Here is a 12,025-nt window from a genome sequence, read left to right on the forward strand (position 1 = left end):
TCTGTAAGCATTTTAAATATATGTCTGTAAATTTGCAGCCAAATTGCCATCTTCGTGAATAATTTGAATCTCCCTCTAGAATGAGAGGATGAAAAATCAGGCATTTCTTGAAAAAATATTAGAAAAATGATCACAAAATCTTTGCACAGACAATTGGAAAAACAGGAAAAAGTCAGCCAAATCTGAGGCATTTTCTGTTGGCCATTTAGTGTCAAAGACAGTAACTGCAGTTCTAATTTTTGAGTTGTTTTTAAATTCATAAGGTTTTTAATTCTGGTAATGATCCAAAACTAACCAATAACCCCCAAAATGTTGCCACCCCCTCCCAACCTGTAAGCATGGCAGATTCTGAAGAAAAAAGTATTATGCTTTTTAATACAAAATATATGCATGTTTGAGCGTACTGTCTTGTGACATCTTGCAGTGATCTGTTTAGGACCAGAAACATTTAGAGTAAATGAAAAACACTAGTTTCATGAAGCATATGCCTCAAAATCTATAACTCTCAAGAGTTTTAGATTTGTGCTACTCCATTTCCCACACACAAAAAGTCAGATTCCTAGCTGTCACAGACTTCAGTACTTGCTGTCCATTTACAGTAGCTGAAAATCTGACCTACCGTCTCTTTCAGGATGATGATAGAATTTGCTTTTATACTCTAAAATAGAGCCCCCCTTTTTGGATATGGAATCACTCTTTTCTTCCACTAGAGGACTCCCTCTCATTGTTTGAAGAAGAGCTTTTTATGAAGTTTGGAAAAAAAATAATTCTGACTTGTTCCTCTGATTAGACAGGTTGAGTTTGGTGTGAAATAACAATGATTTCTCTCTCATTAGTTTGGATATCCTTGGAAAAACACACATTTCATTTTACGCTGACAGGATAAAGGACTGTGTAATAAAAGAGCTCCAAGTTTCACAGTACGTTCAGTTAAAAATAAAACAAAGCCAACAAAATTAACAGTATGACTTCAGCTTTCAAAGCTTTTCTTCTTAACATCTCAAAGTGCACTACAAAATTATGACGAGATCATAAAATTTGCAAATATATCAACACCACAGCAATAGGCTTCTTCATGAAAGCTATGGTTTCAGTCAATATAATTCACATCAGGATTTACTGTACCAGTATAATTATATTTATTTACCTGCATAATACTGCCTCTCTTGCAATGAAAATTGTACATGCCCAATCTCTTCCCATACAGCTGTCTACTATATCTAACATCTGTAAAGTCTGGTCTTCAATTATTCCCTCTACAATAATCACTAATCAAGCAGTAAATGTAGCAAGGCAAAAAGAAATAAAGAAATAATAATGTGTCCCATGATAGCTGTTTGCCAAGGACCTACCATCCTCTAGGGTAGTGGTGATGATTTCCTGAGAAGAAGGTCCTATTCCAGCCCGGTTACAAGCCTGGACTACCATGCCATACTGGGTGAATTTTTTCAGGTTATTCAGGGTATAAACTTCACTGTCCCCAGTGGTATCAATACTGATGATGTTGAACTGGAAATTGCCCCCTGCACTGTACTCCCGATAACCTATCTGGTATCCACGAATAATTCCATTTTGCAAGTGCTTCTTTGGAGCCTAAATAGGATATGAAAGATTACACATTAAGCACATATCTCCGAAGTCAAGTAGTTCCCCTTAAAAAATTTGAAATATACAAAAATTCAACACTTTTTTTCTTACTGAATGCAATTCTATTTTTAGGTAACAATTCAGATACTCCTTGCACATGAAGTGTTAACTTTCTACCACGATATATAGATTTAAGGACAAGTTTTTTGAATAGTACATTCCTGTGCTAAAAGAAAGACCCTAAATGGCTTTTACAGAGAAAAATCTATTCAGGAAATATTTTTGAGATGTAGTTTAGATTTATAATGTTTTGTTCTTCTTTCAGCTGAATCAAACACAGCTGAGCTGATAAGGCTATGTCTGCATTACAGGTCTACCATATACCGCTAATAGCATTCTCRCCAGAAGCCCCTATCATTCATTCCCTAAATCTTTAGTAAGGCATTTATTGATCCATTGAAGGCAGTCACAGAAGTTTATTCAGCTAGATGTATTAGGAAAATTTTACACTATGCTTTAAAATATGGTTCTGTTCAGTATCTAGTGTGGAGAGATAATTAGATGAGGATAATAATGAATTGGAAAGCAGATTCGCATATTGAATAGCTACTAAAACAAGGCGGACAATATCTAGCATTCAAAAATATGAACAGTACAAAATTCGGGGTAGTTCTCAGTTTCAGTACGAGATTTCCTGAGCTTTGACTGGTGGAAATCATTCAATCCTTTGTACTCTGCAATATAAAATATAGTCTAAATTAAAACAAAGATTTGTAACTCAGGGAGAGAGCCCATTATTGACAGAAACACCTGTTATGACTCCATTTAAATTGTACTAGACTTATTTCACTAGATGAATCTGTTCCTGTCTATTTTTCTATGTATATGAGGTATAGCTAGTATAAAGATTTTCAAACATAATTTATAATCCACAGAGGAAAAGCTCTTTCCAATCCTCCAAAACTATTTCAAATTCCCAACAGATATCCCCTAGCTCTTATGTTCTACAGACCCATAAAAAAAGTCTTTGTGATGCAGTTTATTGGCTAGAAGCTTTAGATCCATTAAACAGGCACAGGCAAAATTTCTGTTTTTACCATACCTTGCCAAATCTACTGAGGAATACTTTCTCAAGAACAGTCTTTTCTGTCACAGGATCTGTCCATTTCAGCAAGAGTTTGTCATTCACGGGACCAAAACCTTACCGGAGCTAATAAAAATAGCAYGGAATTTGCCTATCAACCACCACCAACAAATTACTGACTTGTGAAATCCAGCACCTTCTTTATATTTAAAACATGTAACTGGATGGACTTAGATGAATGAATTTTCTCTTAAGATGATTAATTTTCTTTCTCCGCGTTGCCTTCAGAAAAGGAGGCAAAACTTGAAGCAAAAATACAATGTCAGGCATATATTGCAGTTCCTCTAGTACTAACAAGCCTTCTGCAAGAGTAGTGCTGTCAAGTCTAATGTAGATGTCTAAACCAAGATTTAGCATGCAAAAGCCTTCAGATTTAGGGCTTGAACTCCTTCTAAAGCACATGACCGGGATTAGAACTATGTTTTCAGAATCCTTTTATTTTTGGTTCTTTGAATATTTCTGTGTTTCGTGGTGAARAAAAAAACTTTTAAAACATGTAGGTCCTTTACTTTGGTTGTCACTCTATTATCTATTCTAAACAACCCCACAGTTTAATGATCTTTATATGACTGCAAAAGCTTGTGTTTTACAGCTGGCGTGTAGGGTAGAAACTGAGGGTAGAATTTTTTTTGGTTTGAGAGTCAGACTTCTTCATAGGGATGAAGCCATTTAAACCCATCTGAGAAGAAAATACCTTTATCAGATTGAAATCATTAAATATTTAAGTGGTAAACTGTTTCATTTGTTGAAGCATATTAAATTCTGTTACTAAGCATAGCATTTTGCACAATTCATACATATTTGTATACATTTTCAGTGTTCATGGGAAGTAGAAAAACAACTGAACTAAGATCATCTAAACATTTCAAACTGACYAAAAGACAAACAGTTTGGGCAAAGCAGTGGACAATTCAAACAGTGTTATTAGAGAGAGAATCACTTCCAGACAACGCTGCAATTTGCTGTCTCATTTCTAAATGAGCAAAAGTCTGGAGGCACCAGTTTCATCATTGCAGGGTATCACTTCTCTCCATCAGTGCTGGAGATTTCCACAGCCTGGAAAAGCCTTAACAGTCTGTGTGGAGATGTCTTGTCTCAACCATCAGCACGTGCTCTGCTGCTGATCTCAAGATCTAAAGCATGGTCTAAGTAGAGGCAGCCRCTGGAACACTCCAGCTAGTTAACGCGGGGGACTTTGGAGCAAAAGTCATTGTTCCAAACACATCTTGCACATTGAAGTCACAAGCAACATGCATAACTCACATGCGCTATACAACGGAGTACATTTATTATTTTGTGAATGCCATGTACAGCGCACAGTAAAATACTGTATGCACACACTATATAATGTAGGGCATACACTGCACACAAAGAAAAGTGAGCATGCACTTTGWTCATAATAGTTTACAGAAACATACGACACGTATATTTGAACACATATATCATACTGTGAAACAGATGGAACATAATTRTAAAACTGAATTATACATTTACTGTACACTGAAATGTTCTGAGAGCAGGACTACAACTAGAAATTCCTCTTCACTGGCAATTCTGTAATTATATACTTTTTTATTGTGAATTGGAATAAAACGACCAGGTTGCATTTTTCCATAAAATATTTCTATAATTGCTTTAGGTCAAGAGAATGTTTTAAGTAAATATGAACATTTTACTTCAATTTTCTCTTTTTTTTTCACTTTGAAACATGTTATAAAATATAAATAAAACAAGCTGAAAACCACTTCAGAATGAAGCATTGAAATGTTCTGCTCCACAAAACTTCCAATGTTCCTCTTCAGTATTATCTAAATATTTCATTTTGGATGTACTTTTTGCACACATAAATAAATAAATRAAGTGATAAAAACACTTTATTGCATATAGATCCCTTTCTGCAAAAAGTTCAATGAAGCAACATTTGTTCATGAAAAAATGTTCATGGGAAAAAATAGTCACCCTTCTCAGTAGTCACAGAACACTAAGAAAAAGTAAGTTTCAGTCCATGATCTTAGCTGCCTATCTATCTCATAAACTCAATTCTTTTGTAGAATAAGGTACCAATGACTTTTGTAAAGTATGACATTTTGTAATTGCATGYATATGTGTGTACATAAAGAAGAGAAGGAATATTTCCCATGCCTAAATTTAATGGGTTCATTTAGCTTATAAATGAAAGTACTCCAAGAAAAAAATATGAATATTATCATGATTTTTCTAAATGAGAATTCCTGTTTAATTCCTGTTCTCTGCACCACTTTAAAGCATCAAAATGTGCTGAATATTTAAAAATTGAATCTAATACCCAATCTTCTATGTGAACACATAGAAATAGGATTAAATACATCACAGACCTATAAATCTTCGTTTAACGAGGATTTTCAACAAGTGGGCTAAAAAGAAGCTCTAAAGGAAGATTAATGATTGTAGCAAGCTGCAGAAATAGAACTTAATACAAGATAAAAAATGATTGATCTGTTATTCTCGGCTCCCTTTCCTGTTAATGACAATATCTATATTTAAACGAGGTTTGTCAATTTTAACATATCTGCGGCTCTCGATACAATCATTTTTACATGATGTCGTCATGTGTTTTCATGGCAAAAATCCCTCATGCCTCCAAAATAAAAACAATCAAGTTTTTACTGGATTTACTTCCTTTTTTTCCTTTCCTTACTCCTTTTTTGCCTGTACGACAATGTAGGATTTATCTCATGGGACTATTTATTTATTCTCAAGGTCTTTGATCACATAAGGCACCAAGGAGAGCATCCTGCACAGTATGCTACTTCTCACTATACTGCATTGTAAGAACCTACCCAAACCCCAGGATTCAGCATGGGACCATACTGCAATATCTCAGTGGGATCTGCTTAAAGTACCCGGGTGAGTAATGGACTAAAACTGCTTTGTCCTGTGAGAGCTCAAATAATTAAAGGGAAGCAAACAGCTCACTCCTAGTCTTGGACTTCTCAGGGGACAGCTGTCATAAACTGTCGTTCTGAAAATAATTTTTCCAGTGAAGATAGAGCCACACGAGTGCTAACCCTCCAGGAAGATAGCTCAATGACTTCACCTTTGGCCACAAAGGAGATTCCAGGTCAAGGAAAAGATTTTTTTTTTCAGTTATGTCCAGCACCTCAAAGAAACTTAGCACCTGATGGATGATCTACTCCACCAGCAGTGGTAGAGCAATGATTGCAAATCAAGGTAAACTGCTTTCAGATTGACCTTGCAGGGGCTTGAGAGCACAAAGATCACAACGGGCAGAATTTCAGTGAAGTGCAAACTCTGTCTTTTGCAGTCTATCCTTTCACTCATGGAYCTCCTGAGTTTCTTCTGCTTGTGAAACAGAACCTCATGGGGTCTTGTGGTGTGATGGGGCCATAGGCTATTGTTGGCTAGATCAAGTGCCTTCCTAGCCCTTCGCTAGAGGACATGCTACTGAGAGCAGCCCACTGTCACAGTGCTTCTCATGCTACTTGATGACACTTCAGACATGCCTGGTCAATCAATTACGTTAAGATCTTCCATATTCTTCTGTCTGGTAGAGGAAGAAACAGGGTGGTGCTGCATCGTGAACACACGGCCCAAGTTGTGAAAGAGCAAGAGGCAGGTGGCAATTATGTGCAAGGCCAGATTTAACAAAAACTAGGTCTACGGGAATCAGATCTTGAAGGTTCTCAGGACACTGGGTGTTCATTGGAGACTTGGTGTGCAGGCTGACATGCTGACCACAGAAAACCCCCAAAGTCTAACCAGCATCTGCACAGTAYGTGGCACCAACTTAGCTTGAGACTGCTCATTTCTGGGAGATTGAACCCTTCTTTCCTGGTCTAGATAGAGTCACGCATGGGCACAAGGCAATCTTTTTGAAATGTAGATGTGCAAATTTTATTTGTCTGGTAGCTGTTCACACCCATCTTCACCTATAAAATTTAATAGCTAATTTTCAGAATCACAAATGGTAGCTATAAACTCCCGCAGTGAACCAATGATTTTCTCTTGTTGCTTTTGAAAATCTTTCCCAAAGTGAACTTTTAAAAAACAAAGTCTTTAAATCTGCCTAACTACATGCACAAAAGAACAAGGAAATCTATACACTGTAGAATAAGCTGACATTTGGAATTTGGAAGTTGTAGCTGACTAGATCTGATGGGAATGGCACTTTCTGAATCCTTTAAAAGCAACAACCCATTAAGCACCTCTTTTGGTTGTTGAGGATCACTGTATACTCTATGTTACTTCACTGGCCACTTTATTTGGTCTAATACCCGCGTGTTGTTTTTTAGTCAGTGCTTCATGTATCCCATTTATAAAATACATTCTTGTATTTTACCTTATCTACCAGGTGAGCCTGTGKCTGGTAACATACTTTTGGTTTTTGGAAGCCATTTGATGAAAACCGATGTTGATATGAGCTTAAGATGTGAAAGAGGTATCGGCACTGTATGTATCTTTTTTACATCAGGTGCCTGATAGAGATGACCACTTTTGGAGCTTAATCCTGAACTGTTTCAAGAAGACAGGATTTTTAATGCAATGTTTTTAAAACACCATTGAACTACTCAAGAACTGAGGTTCACTGAGGTCCCTCAACAAACTAGTTGGACATCAGTAGTTACATGTCCACCTGCACTGTACAGAAATTCTGCTCTGTAGAAACTTGTCCTTTCAGGACCTGACTYAAGATTACCACAAGCTTATAATGCTGTCATAAATATTCATCAGCCCACAATTGCTATCCTTACTTTCTGGACGGTCCATATCATGGGGCACAACACACAATAGAAGCATTTGTTGAAAGTAAATAATATCACTAYAGAAATTAATGACTATAATGCCACCATCCTGCTCTAGCACTTAATATTTCATATTTCAGAGTTTAAAATATATGAAATTAACATTATGATTTGGAAACTGACATTCATGTTGAGATTACACTACTGAAATTAGACAGCTTTAGTCTATCTGCTATGATGTACAAGCAGTATATAAAACAAAATTGTTTAAAATATGGTTTATATAGCCCTYGATGTCATACTAAAAGCATTTAAAACATTCTGTGGTATTAGAATATTGAGCAAAATCTAGACAAAATGGACCACATCATAAGAATTGCCAGATTTTTTTTAATGATGCAAGTTGCTGATATTTATAAATCAGTTGCTCTGCTTCATCAAGTCTCATGAACTATATTGAGACACCATCTTACTAAAACCATCCCAGCCTCTCTCTGTGCAGACATTCTTGCAGTAAGGCTCTGCCCCAAAGTCTAATGCAAACAAAAACCATTGGCTCCAATGGTTTGGGGGAATTTTGGCCAAAACCACACTGACATTCTGTGAGTTTTCATTTTGCAAACTGATAGCCTTATCTATGTATTCAGAAGGAAGTGGAAAATGTTATTCCCATCAGAAGCAAGCATCCACTGCTATTATTCTCCCACAAAATGTTCTTTCATTGAATAATGCCTCAGCCTTAATGGTAAATATTATAAGATCTGTTGGCAAAGACATCTGCAAAGTCTCTCCTAATTAAAATAACTCTTAAAATAACTCTGATGCACAATTGTTATAATATTCCTCTCAACGAAACTATCAGAAAGTACAAAAATACTGCCAAGGTCTATATTCTTGGCTGTATGTATTTACCTTCCAGGTGACCCTAATGCTTTGTGAGGATATAGGCTCAAGCTGAACATCCTGAGGTGGGCCATCAGGAGCTGGAAAGACAGAAGAGATGGGCATCAAAGCAGTCCATCACAGCACATAGAATTCAGCACTTCATACGGTATTTCAACATCTTAATACATCCACATAACATAAAGATTTGTATTGATTTAACATCATATGAAAAAGTGAAGATAGCACTTTGATCAAAAAACCCCCGGAGCCTAGAACCTTCTTACTCAATCATCATCTCTGACCAACAGTGAAATACAACACATGGCAAAATTCAGCAACCTGGCAAACAAAATGAGAGTGCATTACGGCAACTTTTCTTGTTTATTGATATGCTCACAATACTGTTTCCCTTTGGTAAATAAGCAAGATATATTTGAGGCAATCAGAACCCTGCTGGTAGCAGCAAGAAAGGCATCAAACCCTTTTAAAGGTAGGTAACACAGGAGCTCTTCAGCTTAAGTCTTCAGCATGGTGTGCACAGTTTCCTGTGGGCTCTCTGTGTTCACAGAAGACTGAACACGTTCAGTCAAATATTAAACATCTTTTATGGAAATAAGATACGTAAATATCTTACATGTAAAAAAACCCACACATGTCAAAGTCCCTCCCCCCTCAGAAAATAAATGGAAAGAGCATGCTACTGCTCCTGGAGAGTAAGGAGAAGTTTCATTTACTACTTATACACTGCCAAGGGTATGCAGGACACTTTAAAGGGAAATTAAAAAAAAAAAGGCCCTTAGTCTAGAGGAACCTACTTATCAGCTGGACAGCTAACTACAAAGCAGATCGAGAATACGTTAGAACTGAATGGAGAGTTGTAAAGGAAATTACTTTCCAAGTGAAGTAAATCAGTGTAAAGGAAAGATCTGAGCAAATAAATGGAGTTATGTTCAGCTGTAGTARGGAGTTCCCTAGATGCAGAATATGGCCTCAGTAAAAGCTACTAAATTAAAGTTAATAACGTGACAAAGGAAGTAAAGCAATAGAAAGGGTGAGATGGGACTGCTAGAGGTGGAGCAGCAGTAAATGACAGCTGCAGTGGAAGGAACCAAAACATTTTGCTTACAATGATGAAAGCAGGGAGACCCAGAATAACATGTTTAAGTTATTACATATGCACTATTCTGGGCCTTTCTTGACTGTCATTCACAGGGGAAAACGCTGAAAGAACTCTATTTCCATTTCCCTTGCAGTAATGTAGAGGAAAGTAAAAAGGGTAAGATCAGTGACAAAAATGGAATCTCTATGAATTTCCTGAATCCTGTCCTTGATTCTGTCCCATTATTTACAAACATGAATGTCATTTCTCCGGGTACATTATTATGTGGTGGAATTTGAACAAAGCATTTTATCCTTTAAATGAGCTTTAAAATATGGTCTTAAAACCTTGGCTTTTCACTGAAAGGTCATAGAATCATAGAATCAGTAAGGTTGGAAGGGACCTCTGGACCATCTAGCCCAACCTCCCTGCTCAAGCAGGATCACTTAGAGCATGGTAGACAGGGCTGCATCCAGGTGGGCTTTGAGTATCTCCAGAGGAGACTCCACAACCTCTCTGGGCAACCTGTTCCAGTGCTCCGTCACTCTCACAGGGAAGAAATTCCCCCTCACGTTCAGATGGAATTTCCTGTGCTTCAATTTCTGCCCATTGCCTCTTGTCCTGTCACATGGGACAACTGAAAAGAGTTTGTCCCTGTCCCCTTGACACCCTCCCTTCAGGCACTTGTACACATTGATAAGATCCCCCCCCCTTACTCTTCTCTTCCCCAGGCTGAAGAGGCCCAGCTCTCACAGCCGTTCCTCACAGGGCAGGAGCTCCAGCCCTCAGATCATCTTTGTAGCCCTGCGTGCTGGACTCTCTCCAGTAGCTCTATGTCTCTCTTGGACTGGGGAGCCTCCAGAAAGCCTTTTTTTTTTTTTTTTTTTTAAGTTTTTAAAGCCTTTGTACTTATTTTTATACCATTGTGAAATGTTAATGCTGTTATTCCTGTTGTACTGGCAAAGAAACTGATGAATAGATGGGATAAATAAGTCATTTATTTTACATACTTAATGTCATACAGAGTTTGTGACAAAGACATAAAGAAAACCCAGATATCCCAGCTTCCTCTATTGATTTCAGTATTAAATAACAACTACAATACTTTTGTTTTCCTGACAAGTATTGATGCAACTGGGTACTTATAGTCTGTTTTCCAACACAGGGACTAATTGGGGTTGTATGGAAATAAAGATGGAATCTGCAAGAGCCCTGAAATCAGTCTTAGCTGTGTGGAAATACAAAACTACATGCTTGACTATCCTTTTGCCATAGGGACCATTTATAGTCTCCTTTCTGATAGCTAGTGCTGGTCAGTTCAGGCTTCAAGAACTTGTGATATGTAATCTGAGCCCTTGCCAACGGCATGGTTTGGGTTGTTCAGTTTTTACACTGCCTTTCTTGCAGTTTTATTTTGCTTTCTTTTCATTACCGTTTCCCTCATTCCCTGCCCCCCACACTTTCCCATTTCAAATTGTAAAAGCAACAAACAACAACCAAAAAATGAAACTCCTGTACATTGGCCACCACTTGAAATCAAAACCCAGGGAACAAATGTCATATACTTTGCCTAAATCTGACATTTCCTCTTCCAATTAATTGTTCCCCGAGTAAATCAGTGACTTTTGAATGCAGTTCCACAYTGCTGACCTTTCTTTCCTAATAGACAGCTCCTTAAAAGATAGCAAAGAAAGGATCAATTATTCTGAAACTAGGTTACAAAGAACTGAATAAAATGTGACATTAAGGCTCCACCCTGTTAAATGGGGAAGCTGGTTTTTATTTCAAGGTCAGCTGCTCTTCCTGACAACTTAATTATCAGTCAGAACACAGTCAGCAAGCAAGGAATATTCCAAACATGGGTGAGTAAGAGAGGCTGAGTGAGTAGATCCAAGATCCACCCCACTACTTTGATTATGCACAAGGAACAACGGGCATGCTGGGGATATAGATGATTCAGTCTGGGAGAATGGATAATCTGTTTATTCTAGTGATTTCGTATTTTCATTGAACAAACAAGGAGAAAAACTCTGATCAAATGATAAGTATTTTGCAAACAAATGATTCACCCTTAATAAAGCTGTTCAATGAAGGCTTATAAAAAATGTGAATTCTCCTTACTCCATCCCTCCTACTGTGATGAAAAAACACATGTGGTGAAAAAAAAATGCAGCTCATGTTGTCTCCTCTTTATTCTGCTTTGCACTGGACTGAAAATTTAGGTGTTTAAAGTCTAGGCCAACATGGATCTTCAAAAAAAAATGTAGAATTTTCACTGCCAGGACACTGTCATCCAGATACCTGCATTATACTTTTCCTCCCAAAAATGTAAATCTCCAAAGAGGGATTAATGACTTCACGTAAGAAAATAAGAAAAAAAATAAATTATCAATATAAAAAATGTGATTTCAATGAGCAGGTTCCTGTATGGTCACGATTTTTCAAAGAAACTCCACCCAGTTTCAGTGGGCTAATGATATTAAATCTGACTGGGTTACTTTGAAATGTACAGCTATATGGATAGTTAATTACAAAATATATCTGGGGGAAGTATTTAACAGCCACTCA

General features: G+C 37.2%; 1 protein-coding gene across 1 annotated transcript in view; it reads right to left on the reverse strand.

Moving 5' to 3' along the window:
* Positions 1-12,025, reverse strand: part of DSCAM (DS cell adhesion molecule) — a 391,004-nt gene that overhangs the window by 89,211 nt on the left and 289,768 nt on the right. The window contains exons 18-19 of the mRNA XM_085305248.1: positions 8,386-8,456; positions 1,353-1,593 (exon numbers count right to left, since the gene is read on the reverse strand). Coding sequence (XP_085161374.1) covers positions 1,353-1,593; positions 8,386-8,456 — 312 coding nt within the window. The remainder of the gene's footprint in view (positions 1-1,352; positions 1,594-8,385; positions 8,457-12,025) is intronic.

Source organism: Rhea americana, unplaced genomic scaffold (genome assembly GCF_003343005.1).
Source record: "Rhea americana isolate MKP2758 unplaced genomic scaffold, rheAme1 scaffold_101, whole genome shotgun sequence".
NCBI lineage: Eukaryota > Metazoa > Chordata > Aves > Rheiformes > Rheidae > Rhea > Rhea americana.